Here is a 21,987-nt window from a genome sequence, read left to right as displayed (position 1 = left end):
AGAGAACAACAGCTCAGAGCATTCCCATTCCTCCAGAGTAGTATGTAACACAGTGATACAGCACTGTAAGACAGATAGCCAGAAGACTGGGGCAATAACAAAACACATTAATCACTAACGGGCCTGACAGACTTGGTTGCTTTGTCCCCAAACACAAAGAATAAACCAGAGAGAAGGGAACAATAATGACACAGTTTATTGCTCGCAAGGATTTGGGGTCTGATATGCAAACAAATCTGGCATGTTCTGTCCATGGGATCTCTCTCTCCCTCACTTCCTGCATGACATATAAAGTCAAGAGAAGATGGTTTCACAAAGGGACTCCCAGGCCACAAAGGCAAAGATGTAATTCACTAACAGGAGACAGCAAAGTAAAAAGACACTCTGGCAGAAAGGCGATGCGGGGAAACAGAATAGGTTACATTTAGCAGAAGAAGAAAGAGCACGGAAAAATGTGCCAACCTATAGTCTAGGTCTTGTTTCACAAAGCACGGTGACATTAAGTGCTCTGACATAAGTGTTCAATAATGGTAGGAGAAATAATGCAGAAAACAGCATCTGGACCTTACATTACGCCTGAGGCCGAATCAATTTCCTCGGGGTACAAAGGGAGCGGATGCAGTTTAAGGTGTTATGTCGCAGACAAACAAAACCTGGTGACAAGCCGGAGGAAACCAGCGGGGCCATTAGTGCCCCAGACTTATTGTTCCTTCTCTTTTCCTGTCAGTCGGAGCTGATGAGAGCTTTTTCAAAACAAACCGGGAAGGCCTCGTCTACGGTCCTCAGCGGAGCAATCGGAGAAAGAATAGATTCAAAACCTTGCGAACAACTGACGCTACTGCGGCCTTTGGGGAGATCGTGGTAATGTATGAGCAGAAAATAGACTCATTGTGCCGGCAAGTGCCAGACAAGCCTCAACCCAATGCCCTTTGCATATGTGAGAGAGGCTGTGAAACAACAGTTGGCAGTGGCAGCGTAAGGTTAAAGGAATCTACAAATTACTGAATTCATTTGGAGATAATGGAAACAGTGTGGCCTTACTCACACATTTACAGTTCAAGGTAAATTACCCGTCAATGGCTCAACCCATTGTACAGGTTTCCCGCACACTGCAGACAAGAACCCAAACTACAGAGAACTGTGCGTCCATCACTCACAGTCACCAGCTGGTAGTTCCATATACATGTACTTACTGGTAGTGGACCCAGGAGGGTCCCAGCGTCTTCTTAAACTGGGTGAGGCCCACAATGTCAATGTAGATGAGCTCAACCACTTTGTCACCCTGGGTTGGGCAACTGGACTTGTTCCCCATGACCTTGCGCATGATCCTGGGGAGAAAATTTGGATTGAAATAAACTTTCAACATTCAAAATATTAGTGTGCTGCTGCTGGTAATAAAGCTGGGAGAAACACTCCGGGAAGATCATTTTGTTCACTCTAATACCACATGAAAATTTTAGACATTTGGATATAAATATTTTAAAACTAAACAATACATTTAGACAGAAAAATCCCAAGTCCAGTGATGACGTCTTTGTCTGATGCAATTTTCAAGACTAGTATTTCCAAGGACAGACCTCTGGGTATTTGTTGAATTCAGGTATAGAGATCATACATACAGTGCAGGTTTAAAGCAAACATGGGATAAACCTGTTCCCATGTTCACTTGCATATCTAAGTACCAATTTAAAAATTTAAAAAGGTAGAGATACTGTAGTGAAGATTCTTAGTCGGCTCAGCTGCCCACACAGTAATGTATCCATGTCAAACAGTATGCATATGCATACTGTGCATGCATATGTATCCACTAGACAAGGTGTGTCAGCTTGCCTGTTTGAGCTTAAAGTTTGTAGTTGGCTTACAGACATTTGTGTACCACAGTCAAATAACTTAAACAAATACAGAGAGGTTGCTGGTTTACCTACATGTAAAGAAACGTGCCAATCAAAATGTGCTTTGACTTTAGGTTACCCAGGGTTGGATTATAAAGCACAGATGCAGCAAATTTGATACAAAACTGTTGTTTCTCCCTCCCAAATACTCTATATCTGACCTAAAGCATCTGTTGTGCAGACTTACACTGGACACACAACAATCAGTATTATTGGCTTAGGCTGTTTGGCTCAAAAGAGCATCCCACTGATGTCACATAGAATGACCTTTGTTGACTGAGACTAGGGAAAACTAATCAAAGTGGGATCTTCTGAAATTAAGCATGTGTGTCTCTTGCAGCACAGTCCAACTCAGAGCAAGCAGGTGGAGTATATGACAGGTGTGTTTTCTTAACATACAGCATTAACTTAAGGATTATCATAGTGTTCGTGTGTTTGCTACTGACTCTTTGAGCTCAGCCAGGGAGGCGGAGATGCGAACATCATGTCCCAGCAGGTACAGCGTGGTTATGAGATCGCTCCATTGGACCAGCTCGCCCAACGGGCCACCACTGAAGGCATTTTCTGCTATTTTGAAGCCTGACTCCTTGGTCAGCAGGCCCAAGTGCACAAGGATCTGATTGGAGAGAAGAAGGCATGCAATAAAATGAGTTAATTATTCATGCAGTGTAGAATTTACACTCCAGATGAACAGTTGTCACGAAAATCCAAGACAGACACACAAACGGACAAAGACTCCTTCCATTTTAGCTAGTTTTAAACATTGTTTTTAATACCACAGTTTTACAGTTGGCCCTTCTGTATATTATTGTGTGAATAATTCGAGGAGAACATTTAATAAGAATGCTGCATACCTGATGAGGGGGTCTATGAGATTGTCTCATCAAGGCTAGTGCGGCACAAGCTAGCTTGAAAACAGCCACACTTACAGAGCCTTAATGAGCATGAACGTATAATGTAAGCGAGCTAAACGAGATCTGTGACATCTGGATGCCCTTTCTTTCTTTCCTACGCAGATTAATGTAGAAAAATAACATTGAAACTCCTTACAGAAAAATGGTGACAAATAATTCAAAGACACCCCACTGGTTTCCTATTGGAAAAGATTTAAATTGAGAGTGTAAAAAACATGTTTATCCCAGTAGGAGACTGTGAAAGCAATTACACTTTGTCCCTGTATGCTGTCAGGTGCACAGTGCACATGCTGAGAAAAGCACATGCAAGTTACACTTACACACACACATATACATACATACACACACACAGAGGATGGTTTTCAGTTGCTGAGGGGAACAGAGTGTTCCACAGCAGGAGTAGGAAGTAATAGCAGGCTTTGTTTGAAGTGACCGACTCATTTTTCATTGTTGACAGCCAGCCCCAAAACACACCAGTCAAGGATTAATAGTGCGGATTAATATCCAAAAGAGATTAGCAGCTGAAATAAAGAGCTGGCTTTGAAAGTATCTGGAGAAAAAAACACTTTGTTTAATTATAGACTGAATAGATTAAACTGAGACACAGAAAAGGAAGGAAGGATAGGTGAGACACTATAGATGGATGGATAGATGGATAAATGCTTGTTGCTTGCACACTCTGCTTTGTTAAAGGGGATGCTGCTTTGCATCAGCACCAAGGTATCACGGGAATGTGATGTGAATTATTCACAAGGCCAGTGGAAAGTGTGGAGTACATTATTCAGTGCTGGGAGCTGCTCACAGCTTGGGACACAATGGAATATCCATGTCAGTCCTTTCCCACCACCATTTCTTCCCTAAGCAAAAGCAGGGCGGTACTATATGTCAGTGTGTGTGTGTGTGTGTGTGTGTACCTGCCTGGTGTCTGTATTTCAACAGGCTGAAAGCTGAGGGGTGGTGTTTTCCAAAAGTTTTTGAGAGGTAAACATTAAATTTTGAGCTAATGGCTTAATTAAAATTCAGTTGTGGTATTATTTGTGGGAGCAAAGTGAATTTGGAATATCTACGTGCACCTGTTTCTGTGGGTGGGTGTGTGTGTGTCTGTCTGTTGGCTGGTTAAATTAATAATGTGTGACAAGTTTATATGGTATTCTGTCTCCAGCTGATGTGTTAATTACACCTGCAGTATATCCAGCTCACAAAAGCTTCTCATTCAATATTCTTAACGCCGTCTAGTCAGTCTGTCTCGCTTGATTTCTCCAGTGTACTACGATGCGCTGCATGTCATGCCTACCTTCTTCCTCCGACGCCTGGCCAGGTTCTGCTTGGCAGCCAGCGAGCGGATGGCGCTGACCCACGGCTCAGCCATGCGTTTGATCCTCAGCATCATCCAGCGGAACTCCTCGCGCTGTGACATCACACGGTAAAGCTCCTCGAAACTGGTCCGGACCTCCGCCTGCAGACACAGCGTGAAACAGTTATACCAGCCTGTGTACATTTGCTCCTGCTGTACAGCATGTACCAGATAATGTTAGGTGTAAGCTGTAAAGACACTGATTAGATTAGATTTCATCACCTTAGATTGGCAGACAAATTAAATATGTGGCCGAATAAATGTTGAATGTTTAATATGCTTCACCATTTGTCAGTCTCTATGTGTCCTATTTGTCCAAGAAATCTCTCTGTAATCACTGACGCCTGAATTCAAGTGATTCTGCTGAGGTGATAATAACCATCATAAACTGTCACAGACATCTGCAGAGGAAATTATTTATTGAGGGCACACAAACAAGTGCGTATGTTTGAGTTCTCTCCTGAGAGCAAAGTATCAAACAAACCTTAATATAAGTCTTTGGAGTAAAAACTGTGAGGAAAAAATACTGCACTCAGAGAGGCTGTTTTTATGGTGACAGAACAACAAACACTGGAGCATTCAGAGTGCAGAGCCCTCTGTGTTACGAGCAAACGTGAGCTGTGGCTGTGTAGTCTGAAAGGAGTGAATACATCAGTCATACCTTTTATAGCTCATTTATAAGAGGGCTTTAGAGAGGAGAGAGGAGAGAAGAGGAGAGAGGAAACACGAGGACTTTTTTAAAATCAGAAACAGCAGGAGCCATTAATGCACATTACGTCTATAAGTTTATTTATTGAAGGAAGCTGTCAAGGAAAACCAGTGAAGCTGTAATCATCTATGTGTTGCACCCTGCCCATTCTGTGTTCCAAGAATGGTGACTAACAAGACATCACGGTGATGTCACACAAAATAAGGAAATGAAACCGAGGCAACTGTCAGCCACATCCCCAGAATATGCTGAATCACATTACACTGTAATTTAACTCATCTGAATACATCAACACTTTTCATTTGTGCTTTTCCAGATATGGAATCTCAAAGAACAGCCTAAGAGGAAGAAAGAGAAGGTGTGAATGAGACAGAGCTGGTCAGAGGAAGACAGAGTGAAAGAGGCAGAAACCACAGTGCCATTACCAGCTGCTAAGGTGGCTGAAACAAGGCTGTTGCAGGGCATTAGCATCCCTCATCACGACAGGAAATCACTTCCACAGACTGAACCTATTAAAATCTGGGCCTGAATTAAAATCTCCAAAGCCTGTCAAATGGCATCTCCCCACCACAGAGGGCTCAGAGCTGTTGATGCATCCAGAGAGGGGATGAAGAGTGCTTAATATTGATTCACCCGCAGCAGAGGGAAGGGGGTGTGTTTGCGAGGAGCGCTGATACTGTGGGCTGCACACGAGCCCGACGGCCCGGAGAGGCGCTCTAAGTGGGATTTGAGTGAGCTGGTGCATTGGCAGGGATAGAAGATCATTATTCCAGATTTGTCCCAAGGTCCCGTCACTCCGGCTTTGGTCTACGAGAACTGCTCTGCTCTTTTATGCTTTCGAGGCATGTTGACACTGTGGATCAGCCTCAGCCTGCTCGTTCATTTACTGCCTTGTTTTAAACTATGATCGCAGACACTGCAGGGGGAATTACCTCACTCACTTTACTGCCATTTTGGTACATTTTAAACAAATACGTACTAAAAACCCATATTAGTGTGAGTGTTTCTTAAAATTAAACATCCCATTAAACGGCTTTGAGTGTCACTCTCCTCTGTGGTGTCAGGATGATGGAGTGGGACTTAACGTCGAGAAGGACTCAGTTTAAAAATTTATGCTAATGGAAAAACTTGCTGTCACAAAGTCTGGAGTTGCCTCACACACACATACAAGCCTCTTTGGAATTAATACATTCAAGCCACTTGGACCACAACTGTTACACTTAAAATGTAATCTGACACTCAAACACATCCAGATAACCATTTTCTCTCGTCGGGGTGCCAGGTGAACTTATAGTGTAATAGTGCGGCGAGACTGTTGGCTGTCTCGCTACAGGCAACATCTTAAGATGAGTGCTCATGCTCGAAGAGCAGCTGAGATAGTCGTCCTTTGTATTATTAGTTTACAGCTGACAGGAGCTGCATGATGTGTTTCTCACCTGTCCCCTCCTGTCTATTTCGTCATTCAGGTTCTTTGTCCTCCAGGGCAGGCGTGGGCACCAGTTCTCGACCTGACAAAACAAAACAAAAAAAAAGGTTTCAGTTTATTGGAAACAAATACACTGCTCAAAAAATTACAGGAACACTTTATTTACACATCAGATCTTGATGAACAAAGATGTACATTATATAACATTATAAAATCATGAAAACACTGAGGGCTGGATCCAAAAATCATGACGAAAATCAAAGTAAATAAATGAAATCACAGGCTGATCCAACTTGTATGACTTTATCATAGCAACTCATCATGTTACTCAGCAGTGTGTATGGCTGCTGCATGCCTGTACGCACTCCCGACAACATCTGGGCATGCTCCTGATGTGTTGGCAGATGGTAACCTGGGGGATCTCCTCCCAGAACTAGCGTGAGATGCACCGATACATAACGTCCCCAAGGTGCTCAATTAGATTGAGGTCAGGGGAATGACAGGGCCAGTCAATGGCATCAATGCCTTCATCATCCAGGAACTGCCTACACACTCTGGCCACATGAGGCTGGGCATTGTCCTGCACCAGGAGGAACCCAGGGCCCACTGCACAAGCTTAAGGGCTGACAATCACTCTGAGTCAGGATACCGTTGACTATTAAATAAATGTCTGCGCGACCCTCCAAGGATCTGCCTCCCCAGACCATCACTGACCCACTGCCAAACCGGTCATGCTGGATGATGTTACAGGCAGCATAACGTTCACCATCTCCAGACTCTTTCATGTCTGTCACATATGCTGAGTGTGATCCTGCTCCCGTCTGTGAAGAGAACAGGGCACTAATGGCTGACCTGACAATTCTAATGTTGTCTGGTGAATGCCAATTGAGCTGCATGGTGCTGGGCTGAGAGAGTGCTGGGAGACACAGCAAACCATCCTGTGACCACATATATGGATGTGCCATCCATGGAAGAGCAGGACTACCTGTGCAACCATATTGGGCTGCAGGAACCGCCTCATTCTACCAGTAGTGACAAGAACACAAAACTGGAGAAGAATCAGTCAGAGGATAAGGAGAGAGCAACCATCTGTGGCCACCACATGCAAAACCATTCCCTCTTGCTTTTGCTTCTCCATTGCACCTGGCGGGCACAAATAATTGTGTTAATGATGTTTTTCAATTTAGCAGGGTATTTTTTAAGACTAGAGATGTCACTGAGCAACAATTCATCTGATTTGCATCAAAAGGGGGTAAATTAGATCTGATTCCAGGCTGTTTTGACGTGTGCTGCACATGTCTGGAGAGAAACGGAGCACAAAATAAACTGTTTTCTGCTGCTGACCTTGGATTATGGGCTGAAGACAAAACACCTTTGAAACTGTAATAGTGTATTCATGTCACAAAATGAAGGCATTGTGTACGGAAAATATTAGTTACAGCACAACAAAGAAATCAGTGGTTGAATGAGAGATAAAATATCAGCACCTATATTATTGCTGTGAAAGGAAACTAAAGGATTGTGAGTGTTACTGTCACACTACTGCTGTTTAGTTCCTGTTGTTGTGCTGAACAGAGAGCTACTCAGGCTGCGTTCAGACTACAGGCAAATAAGATTTGGTTTTTTAGACCTGATCTTAAAGACAGACTGTTCGGTAACAATGTAGGCCTCAGCAACTACGTAGCCTCAACAGTGTCACAGCTTTCTCACTGTACTGACTCGGCTACAGGCTCAGTCCCTGTGTGTGTGTGTGTGTGTGTGTGTGTGTGTGTGTGTGTGTCTGATAAAACAGTGCTGCAGATGTTACACCTGCTTTTCCCTGATGTGATTTCCTTTGACCGTTTAGCAGCTGAAGAAAGTAAAGTAAATATCTCTCGTGGACCTCTCCAAGCAAACAAAGGGTGAGTTATAAATGTCCACACAAAACAAAAGGTGCAACTTCTTAGAACTACTTCTCTGTCTCGGCATTTCCTTCTTCTTGTATCAGGCATGATCGCTTTTGGACTGCAGACAGGAATATGGAGCAGTAGTGTTTCAGCAGCAAGAGACATGGTAGGTGTGTTTATACTCCTTCTCACACCACAACACACACACACACACACACACACACACACACACACACACACACACACACATCATGCTAGTTGAGCCCTGACCTTCTGCGGCTGACATCCATCATCATATGTTGCCCTTTCCGATTTTCCTCTTTGCAAGGTTAATGTGGTGGTCGACAAGTATGAATTACATGTGGCAAAGGGTGTGTGTTTGAGCGTCTGTGTGTGTTCAAAAAAGGCGAGCCGCTGTGGATGGAGAGCAGCAAGATTCTAAATGGAAATACATGCAAATTGTCATGGCAACCATGAGATCACATGACCAGGAGGCTGAGTGCTGGGAGATTAGCAGGATGGAAACACAGAGACATTTCGAATCTTTGCAGCTCTTCATAGGAAATGTTTGAACCCCGTAAAGTATCTAAAAACAGTGGACGGACGTGAGCAGAAGGCGAGAAAGAAAAGGCTTCTCCCCCCCTAATGGATTGTGCTGTTGTCCATCTAACTTCTATACAGAGCAGGCCAGGCTGTCTGTGTGCCTTCTTAGTTCATTGCAATGCTTTCAGCTCATATGCAATATTCATAACAGGCTTCTGACCTCTCCAGAGCTTAAGCCATGACTGAAATCTTACTTTCTATAAACAAAACATCACACAATTGGACGAGGAAAAACTTGATCATCACTTGAATCAGCACTTGATGAAAATCAGGCTTTCCAGTGGAGAACTGGAAGAGACACTTTTAACAATCTAAATCAAACAGAATGGTAATCATGGCTTTGATCTATGAAGGATCTTTCAAATAATAAATCAGTTCTTATGGGAAGCAGAGCAGTTTTCTGGATCAGAGAATAAGAATGTTTAAAGAGTGTAAAACATTTTTGAAAAACAGCATCTCATGAGCACATGTTTTGTCTTCACATGGTGTTGCAAAGTGTAAAAACAAATCATTATCTGACAGACTCCCATTAGAATGAATGACGTTCACCACCAGAAATGGATTCTGGCCATGTTGACTAGTCTGGCAAAGATAAATCATGCAATATTAAAAGCCTCAAAGTGTCCCTTGAAGGAACACAAGCTTCTATATGTTAGTGCTCGTCAATAATGTACAACTCCTCCATGCTGGTCCGGCTGCTTTTTCCTGTTTGCCAAGGATATGTAGAGACGAAGGCAGGGGAGCAAAGTCATTCCCCGTCTTCCTTTTGGAGGCTGAGAAGAACCCTCCCTCCCCACTGAATCATCTCCTCGTTCTCCCACACTGTCCTATTCAACACACTCTAATTTGCTCTCATTAAAAATGAAATCCCCTCTACCTCTCTCCTTTGCTCTTATTTTTAGCGCTTCATTCTTATATGATCGTTCTCAGGTGACGGGAGTGTTGTCAGGGCTTTGAACCTTCCATTTTTCTGGGTTGTCTGTGCCAGTACTGTATGCTGCAGCAATCCCAGCAATTACTCAACTCCTGTACTCACTGGAAGTTACTATGACAGAAGCAGGAGCTAAATTATTGAAATGTTCAATGCAAATGTCCCCAGTATAGTTCCATTGATATGGCATTCATGAAGGTTAGTAGATACATTTTACACTTAAGTTTAAGGCTACATTTTACATTAAAGGCCAAAACCAACAGTGACTGTGTCCTACTAACTTGCAAATGTATCAAAACCTGATATCATCACTGTAATTTGTATATGGCAGTATGTAAATACTCCCCACCACTGCACTATTTCCTCCTGTTTGAGTGACATTTGCAAAAAAAACAATTGCCAGCTGATTCAGGAAATTAAAAAGCCTTTATTCAAAAATGAACCATATATTTGAGACCTATCTTTAAAGACCCCCGACCGGTATTGTGAGACAGAGTAACACACTGCTGTTTTTGTTCTTGTCATGGGTTTTATTGACAATAATGAAAATGTAGAATATTGCCTGTCTCATCCTTCAAAAGATAAACTATGTAAGATTTTCTTTGTGACTCATTTCTTAGAGACTCATTCAAAAGCAATTCCTCACAATAATCAGTTATAACTAGAAATGTGCTTACCCTGCTCTTTGACGGTACTTTCTTCTTATGTTACTGTAGTCGCAACATTCCAGGGCACAGTGTGCACTTGTGGTTGAGACTTTATAAGAAGGAAGTGACCAAGTGCCAGACAATAAGCAGCACAAGAGGAAGAAAGAAAAAATAGCGGACATGGCGCCAAAAAAATGCAAATATAACGAAGCAAAACGCCAAATAGACAAAGCTGGGGTTGGCTTTCACTTCTGGTGATACTGTTTCCAAACAGTAACCGACAATTCCTGCATAGTATACCTGTGAGTTTAGCAGATAAATTTCATGCAGGGAACATTTTTCTGTTTTTCCGTTAAAAACTGTTATTTTTCAACTGTTTGCATTCGTGCATTAATTTGCATTTTCCAGGATTTTGTGGAAATTCAGTTACAATTTGCATTACATTTAAATGGAAACTTGATTAGTGACTGCATCTCCTTTTACTAATCCTCCCTTAAAATATTTAAAACCCTTCTGTCAACATCAACAAATAAACCATTAGAAGTCCATATCACAATGTAGCTTAGTCCATGCTGATTTTGTTCCATGTAAGATAGGCATATTAATTGCTGCGATCAGTCAAACTTTTCCCAGCTTAGTGGAGCCATTTATTGCGTTTTAGTTGTTGTATTAATTCAGCCTTTTTTGGGCACAAATACACTTGCAATTCCCTCATAAACTCAAACACACATTTATAATTAACACATATACATGCACACATACCTCGCTGAGGTAGATGAAAAAGGAGCAGGTGGATCCATCCACGCCATAGTTGCCGTAGCAGGAGTCTGAGCGCCACATCTCTCTCATCCACTGAGGAAGAGGAAAGAAGGGAAGATTAAATCTGGGCCCCACATGCATTCTCACCCAAATCACCCCCTCCACTCACTCAAACTTTAATATCTGTAAAATATATGAGCCCACTGTGAGTTTATAGCAGCCAAATGTATTTTATCAGCAGCTGTTAAGTAACTTCAAACTGTCATTTAGAGCTTTTTCCATCCTAGTAATGGAGCTCTTTGGATGGATACAAAAAAAAAGTCCAGTTGATGTTGCAGTTTACCAGCAACTGTGCTGTGTGGGCAGGTTGTGATGCTGAGAGAATGCATAATGCACAGTGGCAAAATCTATAGCAGGAGCTGCCTATCTAGCTTTCACCACCCTCGTGGATATAGTCCAGGCTGTTTTTGTGGCTTGGAGGTTAGAGAAGCTGCAGGGTTGCAACTTAAAAGTCACTGGCTTCAATCCCTGGAATCAAATGGAAAAATCTGGGGTTTGAAAATAAAGGGAGAATATTTCCCTTTCATCAGATACATGTGCAAGTCATCCAGTGGAACTGCTCAGCGGCCAACAGGAAGAGAGGAAGGTTGTTCTGGGGAAGCTCTCATGTGTGAATGTGTGGAAATAAATCAATGTGAAAATGGTATTCTTGACTCAGACGGAAGAACATGCATCTTCAGTAAATCTTCCAAAAAAGAAGAACAGTAAAAAGTAAAGGGCAGGAGAGCAGGAGCAGCAGTGTTTGGACAAATATTCCTCCATGCCCTCTCTTCTGATTAGATCCCTAGCAAGCAGATTTTTGTGGCACTGAATGACATGCAAAGATACATGTGAAGTGGAGGGGCTGTTGAGCTAAGATGTGGACTGACAGCTACCCTCCTTAGTTCGTAGGCTAGAGTACATCATGCATGCTGACTTACAGTAACCTAAGGGAGCAGCACAAGGGGAGATATAAAATCGAGTTTTCAAAGCTGTTCACAGAGGGGAGACCTGGCAGATGGGCTTGGATCAGAGTCGCTTGGATGGCGAAGGCATGAAGATTGTACTATATTTGTTTAAACGGCAACCTAAGAGCTCTATAAAGTGAGAACATGGATTTGTCAGATGTTACTAACTGTGTACTGATAGTAAAACTGCTGTGGAAAAACAGTTTAGTGAATTTTGATGCCTTTCTGGAAAAATAACAGGCTTGTGTACAGTGTGTATGTGTGTGTAGAGCAGGCTTTGGCATCGCCTGGCGCCCAGTTGGAAATGCTGACAGTATCAGTGGAGGATTGGGACTGGCTGAGCAGATGGTGTGTATGATAGGGCCCTATCAGCTCCAGGGAGACCAGCACACACACACAGAAAAACAGAGACACTGGATTGAAATCGTGCATACATCTGTGTGTGTGTGTGTGTGTGTGTGTGTGTGTGTGTGTCTGTGTGTGTCTATGCACCTGTGTCAGTGTGTGGGCTTTCTAGGGCCCGACTGCCCCTAAAAGTGAAATTAAACCTGTCTGAAGTTTAGTATTCCCCACACATGGACCGTTATGGTGGTCATAAAATTAGATGATTGTTTATACTTGCGCCGTTTTTGCTCTGCTCTTCAAAGAAGAGATTTTGTCAGTCAACCAAGTGTGGGCGTGTGATGCCATCTTCTCTGTTTATATAGTTTGACTTTCTGTAGGCGGTGCTCTTTTTCTCGCCACCTTTTTCTGATTTTTATTTATTTCAAAATGACCTATTCACAGATATAAAAACAGACACATGGAGTGAGGTGGAGAGGCTGTCTTTATGGGTGTTTGTGTGTGTGACTCACCTTGATCTTGCCCTCGCAGTGAGGGAAACCCTCCAAAGGCGGCAGCTCGCACTTCTCCTGGGCTCCATTCAGGAGGTCTGGAGAAAGACAGAAAGAGAGAAAATCGATAAGGTCAAGTCAGTCGACTGTCTGTAACTTTAACAGGATGGATGATCCTCACACTGAAGACAATGCAAATACAAACTGTAACACTTTAGAAACACATGAAGCTTTCCTGGTTATCTAATTGAAGTTATAACTCTTAAAACCCAATTCGTAATACTGCAAATAAATTTTAAATATTACAGGGAGTAATGGAGCTGTGATATGAAGAGCTGAAAACCAAAACCTTGTTTTGACTGATCAGCCATGTCTGATTGATTGGGGGAAAGAAAATTTCACCTGCTTTTTCAGTATCATCCAAGCTCACTATCTCTCTTTTGAATTGAAAGAGACCTCTAAACATACAGAGTGGCTGCCTGCCAAAGCAGCTTGTACATAAACAGCAAAAACTGCCATCCCCTGGCAAAGATATAGGGTCATTTGTCTGGTCTGTGGTGTCAATTTCCCATCCAGCTCGACAGACAGACAGATAGCCGGGCAGACAGATGACATGGCATTTGAAAGCAGTTCCTTTGCTCGATGACTCAACATGTTCTATCTCTTGGTTGTGATTGGACAACTTCCTCATGTACTTCACCTTGTAAATGACAACGAGACACGCAAACACATGAAACTGGATAGGGGAAGAAACCCAATATGCAGCCTAGGTGACAACCAGCATGGCTATGCGGTGAGACAGGTGAGGATGTGCCAGAAGGGAAAGTTCATCTAAAGGCTAATAAGTTACGGGTTCCAAAATCAAAAAGACAAAAATGAGTCCAATTTCTTTTGAAATTTGTCACATTTCAATGCTCTAATTGGTTGCAAGTCACGTTTCGTTGCTCTGATTGGTTGTAGGTCACATTTCATTGCTCTGATTGGTTGCATGTCATGTTTCGTTGCTCTGATTGGTTGTAAATCCAACCAATTGCTTGATAATGCCCTCAGGAAATCAAAAATGAACTGAAAGGTTCCAGGCTACATTTACCCATCACCCTCAGCTGCATCTTGTGGTTAGTGCTAATAGCAAGTCATGCTAAATTACTGATCAGAGATTTATGATAAACATTATACATGTTAGCATGTTGACATTATCCCAGCCTGTGGTACAATCTCAGCACGTCAGGCCAGTTGCATCCTGGAATGACAGCTGGAGACTGCCCATTACACTGTGGTCAGGGATGACTGTCAGCCAACAGGATCACCTTTGGCTTTGCAATCTGAACACCATCATAATGGAAACCACAAAGAGCGGAGTGCTCGGGCCAGTTGAGGCCACAGTGATGTAAAAATGCATCAAGAAGCATTTAAGACATTTTTCTTCTGATCGGTTTGCTTTCTGCAATAAACAAATGAATACAACCGCAGTGGGGGAGGGAGTCACTCTGCATTTTTCCTGCATTGCTTTCAATATCCCAAGAAGCCAATATCACCGTAGGATTAACATTCATGGCTTGCACGCAGGCTTCCCTTTCATATAATCACCTTTTTGAGATCCCCATTCAGAGACGTTAACGTCATCGCCACTGACCTTTATAGCCAGAATATAAATAATGCATTATGGTAGGCTGTGCGGTGAATAGATAAAAGCTTAGGCGCAAACACCAGACTGATGTTATGAGTTTGTGGGTGGTGTTTTAGTCAGAGGATGTGTGTTCATAGAGGTTTGTGTGTATGAAGTTAATCAGTGGCTCCAGAGCTGGGTCAATCTTCTGTCAGGGTGGGTGGGGGTGAAGGGTGGAGCAGAGGCTCCTACATTGTGTTCATCGTAGATTCAGTTTATTTGCACTGACAAGCTGCTGCGGTACACAGATATTCTACTGGTAAACTTTTTTCCCCCTCTCCATCTTCCTGTGCTGCTCTATCTCGCCTAGATTAGTGTGGAAAACATTTCACTGGCACTCGCTCTGTCAGCGCTGTGTATCAGGAAGAATTAGAGATAAAAGAGAGGTGATGACATGTCACAGAGTGCTACAACTGAAAACATCGCCACCAACACAAGTTTCCATCCACTGCTTCAGTCACCATCAAGGGAGAGAGAACAGGGGATGTGTGGTTGTACCCAGGGGCGGAAATCCCGGGGGGGACAGGGGGGACATGACTCCCCCTTCAGTAAAGCTGAACCCCCCTAGAATCATTTGAGACACAATTAATAATTTTTGAACAATGCAGTAGTATTTATTGAAAGCACAATGTAAGCAGTGCTCATTATAATCGCGCAATAATGTGCTATTTAAATCTTAAAAGATTTAGTCCCCCCCTCCCATTCCTAGTAGTGGTATATCCCACACTCTTTCCAACGGGCGGGGCTGCTTGGTAGCAGTAGCAGCGTGTGGCTGGAACCACTGCCCACATCGCGTATCGCAGGGTAAGATGTTCACTCACACAGACACAGTTTAACTTAGGCTACACATGTTACAACACATCCCATTTACTGTTACAACAAGCCCCAGGCCCAGGCTGATAATATCAACTCTGCAACATTTCTCCTGTATTGTTCAAAAGCCTACTCAATTACGAGTGCTGCTAAGCTAAAAGCTAATGATTAAGCTCTGAGTTTAGTGATAGAGAGGACAGGAGAGAAAGAAGAGGGAGAGGACAGGACAAGAGCAGTCATTGACGGAGCAATGGGTACCTGTCTGTAGGCTCTCCACCTGTCAGTGAGACAAACATGAATGATATGCAGTCTAGCTGACAAGGAGCGGTCATTACGCGCAACTATTACGCACGGTTGTGGCGGAGTGGCTCATATGGGTACCTGTCTGTAGGCTCTCCTCCTGTCAGTGAGACAAACATCAAAGACGTGCAGACGACGAGCAGTCATTACGCGCGAGTATTACGCACGGTTTTGAGGTGCGCAGCGGCAGATCTCACAGCACACTGTTTATAAACCAGTTTACCAGTTTAACTGCAGGAAATGTTTAGTTTTAGTTTTAGTTTAGTTAGTATAGACATTCACTCTGCCTGTTGGAGAGATAGAGAGAATATTAAAGCGTCAAATTGCGGTAAAAGATGCTGTATAAAAGACAGGCTACAACTTTTTTCCCTTGCCCTCCCCCCCGGAATTATTCCCCAAACTATGAAATGGGATTTTCGCCCCTGGTTGTACCTGCGTCATTGTGAGAATGACCCCCTTACAACATAAATGCCCCATCTCTACAGCCTCTCTGGGTCGTTTTGCAACAGTTTTTTTGTTGGTAAACAATGAACAGAGGAGACACAGAGCTGTTAACAGGATCAGTTTACAGGATATCCGATATGTTTACCTTTAATTGTCAGGTGTGAACACATAGCAACATAACACTGTCTAAATAGTTGCATTTCATAGTGAATAATTTTGAGAACAATAGATACCACTACACTCAACAGCTATGCTGGCTCAAACACTGTCATATGCTGTGTATTATGATAAGTGTTCAAGGTAAAATCATTATGTCTGTTAATCAAAGTCAATATATGATCATTCCCATCTGTAAGAAAGAGGAAATGACAAAGTGACATTAAGAGTGGAAGTACTCCTGCCTGATTTTTATCAAACAAAAACATGAAAAGTACACTGGACATCAACATTGTTTGGTTTCTATTACTGTGTACAGTTTGTATATTTGTTATTACCCTCAGTCCTAGGTGGACCCCACTGCTAGGTTTAGAGTTACAATGGAAAAGTAGTCTGTATTTATGCTCTCAGCAAGCCAACTAATAACAATCACTATTACTTCATAAGTAGCGTACCCAACACTCCTGCTGATTAATGTGATTTTAATTCCATGTGGTTTAAAGAGGAAAGAGGTGGGAGGCCAGTCAGCCATTCCTGATGCAGCCAGTCACAAGATGAGCACAGTAAAGGCTTCTTATTGTTCCCAATGGCTGCAGGAGTCCGGCAACAAACAGAGGGATTAAACATATTGTGGAGCAGGAAAAGAAGCATGTTTTAGCCACTTTTAGCCAGCGCTGGCATTAAAGCAATACTTCACACCAAATAAAGCTTTGTTTATCACTTATTTATACGCACCCCCTATTATGCAGAATTTGTGAGGAAACTGGTTTCACATGCCACGGTCAACAACAGCAAAACTATATCATAAATTGAATTCTTAAATTCAATGTATCACGGGGTGCCTAACTGAAATACAAATGGTCATTTGGGGGGTGAAGTGTTTCTTTAAACCACCTGCTAGTTCAAGGTGTCAGATATATATTTAATCAACATTTAGGTAAATACAAGTATCAACTTGGATCAGAGAGACATTTTAAGTACGTATCATACATGTACCCTTGTCTAGTGCTTCCACTGTCAGATCCTTTCTTTTATTTAATTGCAGTCTTCTTGTCCTTTGTGTCCTCCATTTCCACTACTGTCGCCTTAAGATACCTGACTTGTGATCTGCTGTTTGGTAAAGTGGCTGTCTTGTGCAGCATGCAGGAGCCACAAGCACAAAGTGAGTTACCGCTATCTCATCCCTCAGACGCCCAGTCATCCAGTCAGTCCACCAAACAACCAACCAGGCAGCCTGTCATTCATTCTGTCATTCAGCCAGTCAGCCGGCGAGCGCCAAAGCCACCAGGCAAATCTTCTCCTTGCTTTAATCAAGCAGAAGAAGCTGCTGCCAAGGAGATGCTAAATATAGCTCCCTTTATAATCAAACGCAGCAGAGGTGGTGCTTTTTCAAAGGGAGACGGTTACTCGTAGTTTCACCTTCACTGCAACATGGATGCAAATCAATCCAGCCAAACCCTTCACCTGCCTTTTTTACTTCATATCCACTCACTGAAGACAAAGTCCAGTAACTAGCTGCTACGAATTAAAGCTGAGGGAGACGTGGCTGAGGTAACACACCCTGGCAGAGCGTCATGGAGCATTAGCAGAGCCTTTACTGACCAGGAAAATTCACAAGCAGACATAAGCATCTCTATATTTGCTGTCAGACATACAGTGTGACATTGAATAAGCTGACAAGAGGTGTGACTGATGCACTGAAGCGATGATGCAAGGCAGTAAGCCAAGCACCAAACCACACCTCTGTCCCACAAACACAAGAACAAAGAAACCAAGGCAGAGGAAGAAAAACAGAACATGGTGCTAAAATGTCAAACTTTCTTCAAATAGTATTCTGACAGTTCACAACACACTCTGACAATCAAACATAAGCACGCATGAGGTTAATTTGTAACAGAAAAAAAACACGACACCACCACAAGGTAAAATGATATAAAATAGAGGCATATAAAAGTAAAAATAATGAGCCAAAAGACGCATTAGGAAGTGATCTTAAATGTGCTGTACTGAGAACCAGAGGCAGAAAACAGATGAGATCATTCAAAGAGTCTCTCACAGCACTGAGGTCACCATTAGCCAGTTCCTAGCACACAGTATTGGCCATCTGATAGCCTTTAAATATAGTATCATCCCTGCACAATAAGACACACTTAACACACAAGGTTTTTTCCCCCTCTCCCTCCCTAAGTGTGTATGTCCAAGTCCATGAGGTAATGTGAAATTTGACAACTCCAGAATTGGATTGAGGACATCTGGTTTATGTTATTCTTTCTCTTGTGTACTTCTCCCGCTCTATTTTTCCCATCTCTCTTGCTCCCATTGATTTCATTCTCAGGCACACTAAACCAAAAACCTTCCCTCAAACAACAGGAGATCTGCCAAAGCCCGGCTTTAATGACACTGTTTGGTCAGCGGATACCAAATAAGTGTGAAATTTATTGGCATACAAAAGCAGGATTACGGGAGTTTTGTGACAATTACGCTACAAGTTCTCAACAACACAGTCTTCTTCAGAAAAACACCTCAGCAATGAACCAACGTCACTGAGAGTAAATGGTGTGTCACCATGGCGATTCTGTGGAGCTGAAGGCTTAAAAAACATAAATAAAAAGGGGTGAAAAGTGCAGCTTCCCTCATCTCTGTGTCCTCTGATCCACTGGCTTAGAAACACTAATTTTAGATGCACTTTGCGAGAAGACGCAGAGGTATCAGTGTGTGAGTTTGTATGCGTGAATCTCTGCAGCAGCTCATCAATTAGACAGTAGGCAGGCTGGCTGATGGGCAGCGTCCTCTCGGCTACAGAGCATCAACAGCTGCGCAGGTGGAGACAAGTTAAGTCTGGATCACAAAGCAACTTCTACTTTGCCTCACAGAGTCCAACACTGGCATAACTGTTATCACAAAGCTGTTATGACTCAGTTCACGTACTTTCCACATCCAGTATTATTTTCCACACTGACATTTTGGTGCTTTTTTGTTGCATAAGGAACAAACTAACTAATAAAAACAGTTCAAATTAAATTTGTTCCTGCTGGCAAGGCAGAAAGGAAAAGACAGGCCATCTCGATTAGAATCTGTTTGTAATATTTCATAACTACAGGGGGGATGTAAACAGGAAGTACAGTGAGTTATGCCATGGGCTGCAACTTGAGCCCTTTTTAGCCTACATTTGTTTACATTTTGTTTGTTTACATGGCTCCATTAAAAGTATACAGAATTAGCTATTAGCACTTCCTGTTTGCAGTGCACCTGTGGACGTACAGGCAGCTATCACATTACTTTGACAGTGAAGACAACTTAAAAATATGATGTTTCTCGCGCAAATTATGGAGCTACAAGGTGTCTCTTTTCAACGTTCAAGATGAACATATTCCATTTTCACTGATATATGCCCCTTAATCCTACGTACTGGACCTTAACTCCCAAAGGCGGCTGGCTGACCAACTATTAAGACGTCTTTATACAGATTAACTGTTTTGTTTTGGGTCCCATGCCCTATAAATCTAATTCTCGATAACTTCCTTGTCACTGTTATCACATCATCTGAGGGGAGTAGAGGAGAAGAACATGAAAACAGCTCATGTAGAGAAGAGGAAATTGCATGTAATTATATCTGACAAGGACAGGAGATAAAAGGACGTGTGGTCAGATGTAAACTCTGCCTCTCATCAACAAACAATACACAGCTCAAATGTTCCTCTTACACTACATGAGTGTGTGTGGTAAGGTTTCAATGTACACGTCAGACGAAACTAAAGCGCTCGTCTCGGCCCTGCCACCTGAAGGCACACAACGGGGTAACACACACCGCAGGTGCTTCCCAGTGTGAGGGGCACGTGTTTGGAGCTGATCAAAACACATGTCTTGCACTGTCTCTGGTCCACACAAGTGTTCCACAGAAAGTCCTCGAGGCAAAAATCGCAAATTTCCCCCATGTAAACCCCTGCTCTCCAGCCCACATCGAGTTTCCTCTCTCTCTCCCCTCCTCTGCTGCAAAGAGCACAGCGTCTGGCTGTAATCAATCCCTCTTTTGTGCTCGGGCAATCTGATCGGCCCACTGTTCTCTCCGAAAATATCCACGAGAAGATTCAGATTTTGCACCAAGAGCGGCACAAGGACACGAGGCAGCCAGAAAACCTTGATTAGCTCTCGTCATTGCGGAGCTATGACTAATGTTCCGCTCTTGATTCGGACAAATGGTGGAAATGTGCAGCTTTTGGCTGTGGGACACGCTCGAGTGTGCTGTTGTTGTGATGAGGGGGACTTTAAACGAAACCAAGAACTGTCAATACTGTCTCTAAACCAAAAACAGCTACAAACAGGTTTCATAGAAATGTTCCATTTCCTTTGAAAGGCTTAAAATAAGAAAAAATTCAGTCACCTATCATACATGTGCATTTCCTGTAAACGAGTGCTTTAGTGTAACTCAAAGGCACCGTAGTGGTGTGTTGTCATTAGAGAAGCAGCTTGAGAGCCACGGAGCAGTATAATGCAAAACCAAAACAATTACTCACAATCAGTTTTTAGCTCCCTATAAAGTGGGAATGCATTTATGAGCTTATAACATATCCGAACAAGTGTGTGAGATTATACACTTGTCACTCACTGTGTGCAAATGCATCTCTGCTTTCAGTTCAAGTGTGCCTGCATCTGCTGCTCTATTGCAGGATTTAGATCCTGCTACTCCTGCCTCAAGAAAAATTAGCTAAATGAATGTAAGACGCAGCTGGAGGATGTTTGTGTATGTTCTTTGCCCATGTGTGAGTGCGTGTGCATGTGGTTTCAAACAAAAACGCCTGGGGCAAGGGTTGATATTTGGTAGAAGGAGGCAATGGAGATTATATTCCGTGAGGGCCTGGGCTGTGGCTTTAACCAGCACAACAACAATGCTGGCAAGGAGGAAGAGGAGACAATGAAGGAAAGAGGATGCAGAGGGAGATGGAGTGTGGCATACAAAGAGAAGCAGAGTCATACAGTATGCAGAGAGCAAAGAGAGAGCGAAGGGAGACAAAGAATAAAATGAGAAATAATGCACTGGGGGAAAAGAATATCACATACTCTTATTTCTTTGCTTTGATAATACTATGGATTCATATTCTGGTCCTCCCACCATAGCTCTAATGTAAAACCCTTACTTTCCATGTCTGAAACAGACCCCAAAATTACATTTCTCAAATTCCATGACCAGTGGCGTCCCTGCAAAACAGTCATTCAATTGAACTGTGGAGGGAGGCAAAACAAAAGACAGACAGAGTTTGTGAAAAAATGGGGTGCACGTGTCTCAGCCAATGGTGTGTTAGCCCCAGATGTTCCTCCCATCCCACCCCTGCCTCCTCAATCAGCCACAACCTCAAGAGGGATGAGCCTGCCAGTGGGGAGAGAGAGGGAATGAGTGGATGTGGGGGTGAGGGGCCCTGGTGTATGGATATACATTTTCCTGGAGTAGGCCTGATTCAAATTGATTTACAGATGATTAGCAAAAAGCTTTAATTTCATTCTTGTTATGCAGCTCGCTCTAACCCTTTGTTCCAGTGGACAACACTGCAGTATCAATGCTGACAATCTGTATTTCATACGCCAAGGAACACATGAAAACATGCTGTATGTATTAAAGTTCCCCTGCCAACATTTGAAGGAATGTTCTCTA

At 42.9% G+C, this 21,987-nt stretch overlaps 1 protein-coding gene across 1 annotated transcript in view; it reads right to left on the bottom strand.

Moving 5' to 3' along the window:
• mgat5 (alpha-1,6-mannosylglycoprotein 6-beta-N-acetylglucosaminyltransferase) overlaps positions 1–21,987 on the bottom strand; it is an 87,395-nt gene that overhangs the window by 42,597 nt on the left and 22,811 nt on the right. The window contains exons 4-9 of the mRNA XM_049569764.1: positions 12,983–13,059; positions 11,125–11,214; positions 6,306–6,377; positions 4,101–4,262; positions 2,339–2,508; positions 1,194–1,328 (exon numbers count right to left, since the gene is read on the bottom strand). Of these exons, the coding sequence (XP_049425721.1) occupies positions 1,194–1,328; positions 2,339–2,508; positions 4,101–4,262; positions 6,306–6,377; positions 11,125–11,214; positions 12,983–13,059 (706 nt within the window). The remainder of the gene's footprint in view (positions 1–1,193; positions 1,329–2,338; positions 2,509–4,100; positions 4,263–6,305; positions 6,378–11,124; positions 11,215–12,982; positions 13,060–21,987) is intronic.

The sequence above is a fragment of the Epinephelus fuscoguttatus genome, linkage group LG24, assembly GCF_011397635.1.
Source record: "Epinephelus fuscoguttatus linkage group LG24, E.fuscoguttatus.final_Chr_v1".
NCBI lineage: Eukaryota > Metazoa > Chordata > Actinopteri > Perciformes > Serranidae > Epinephelus > Epinephelus fuscoguttatus.
This window is presented reverse-complemented; position numbering and strand designations above follow the sequence as displayed.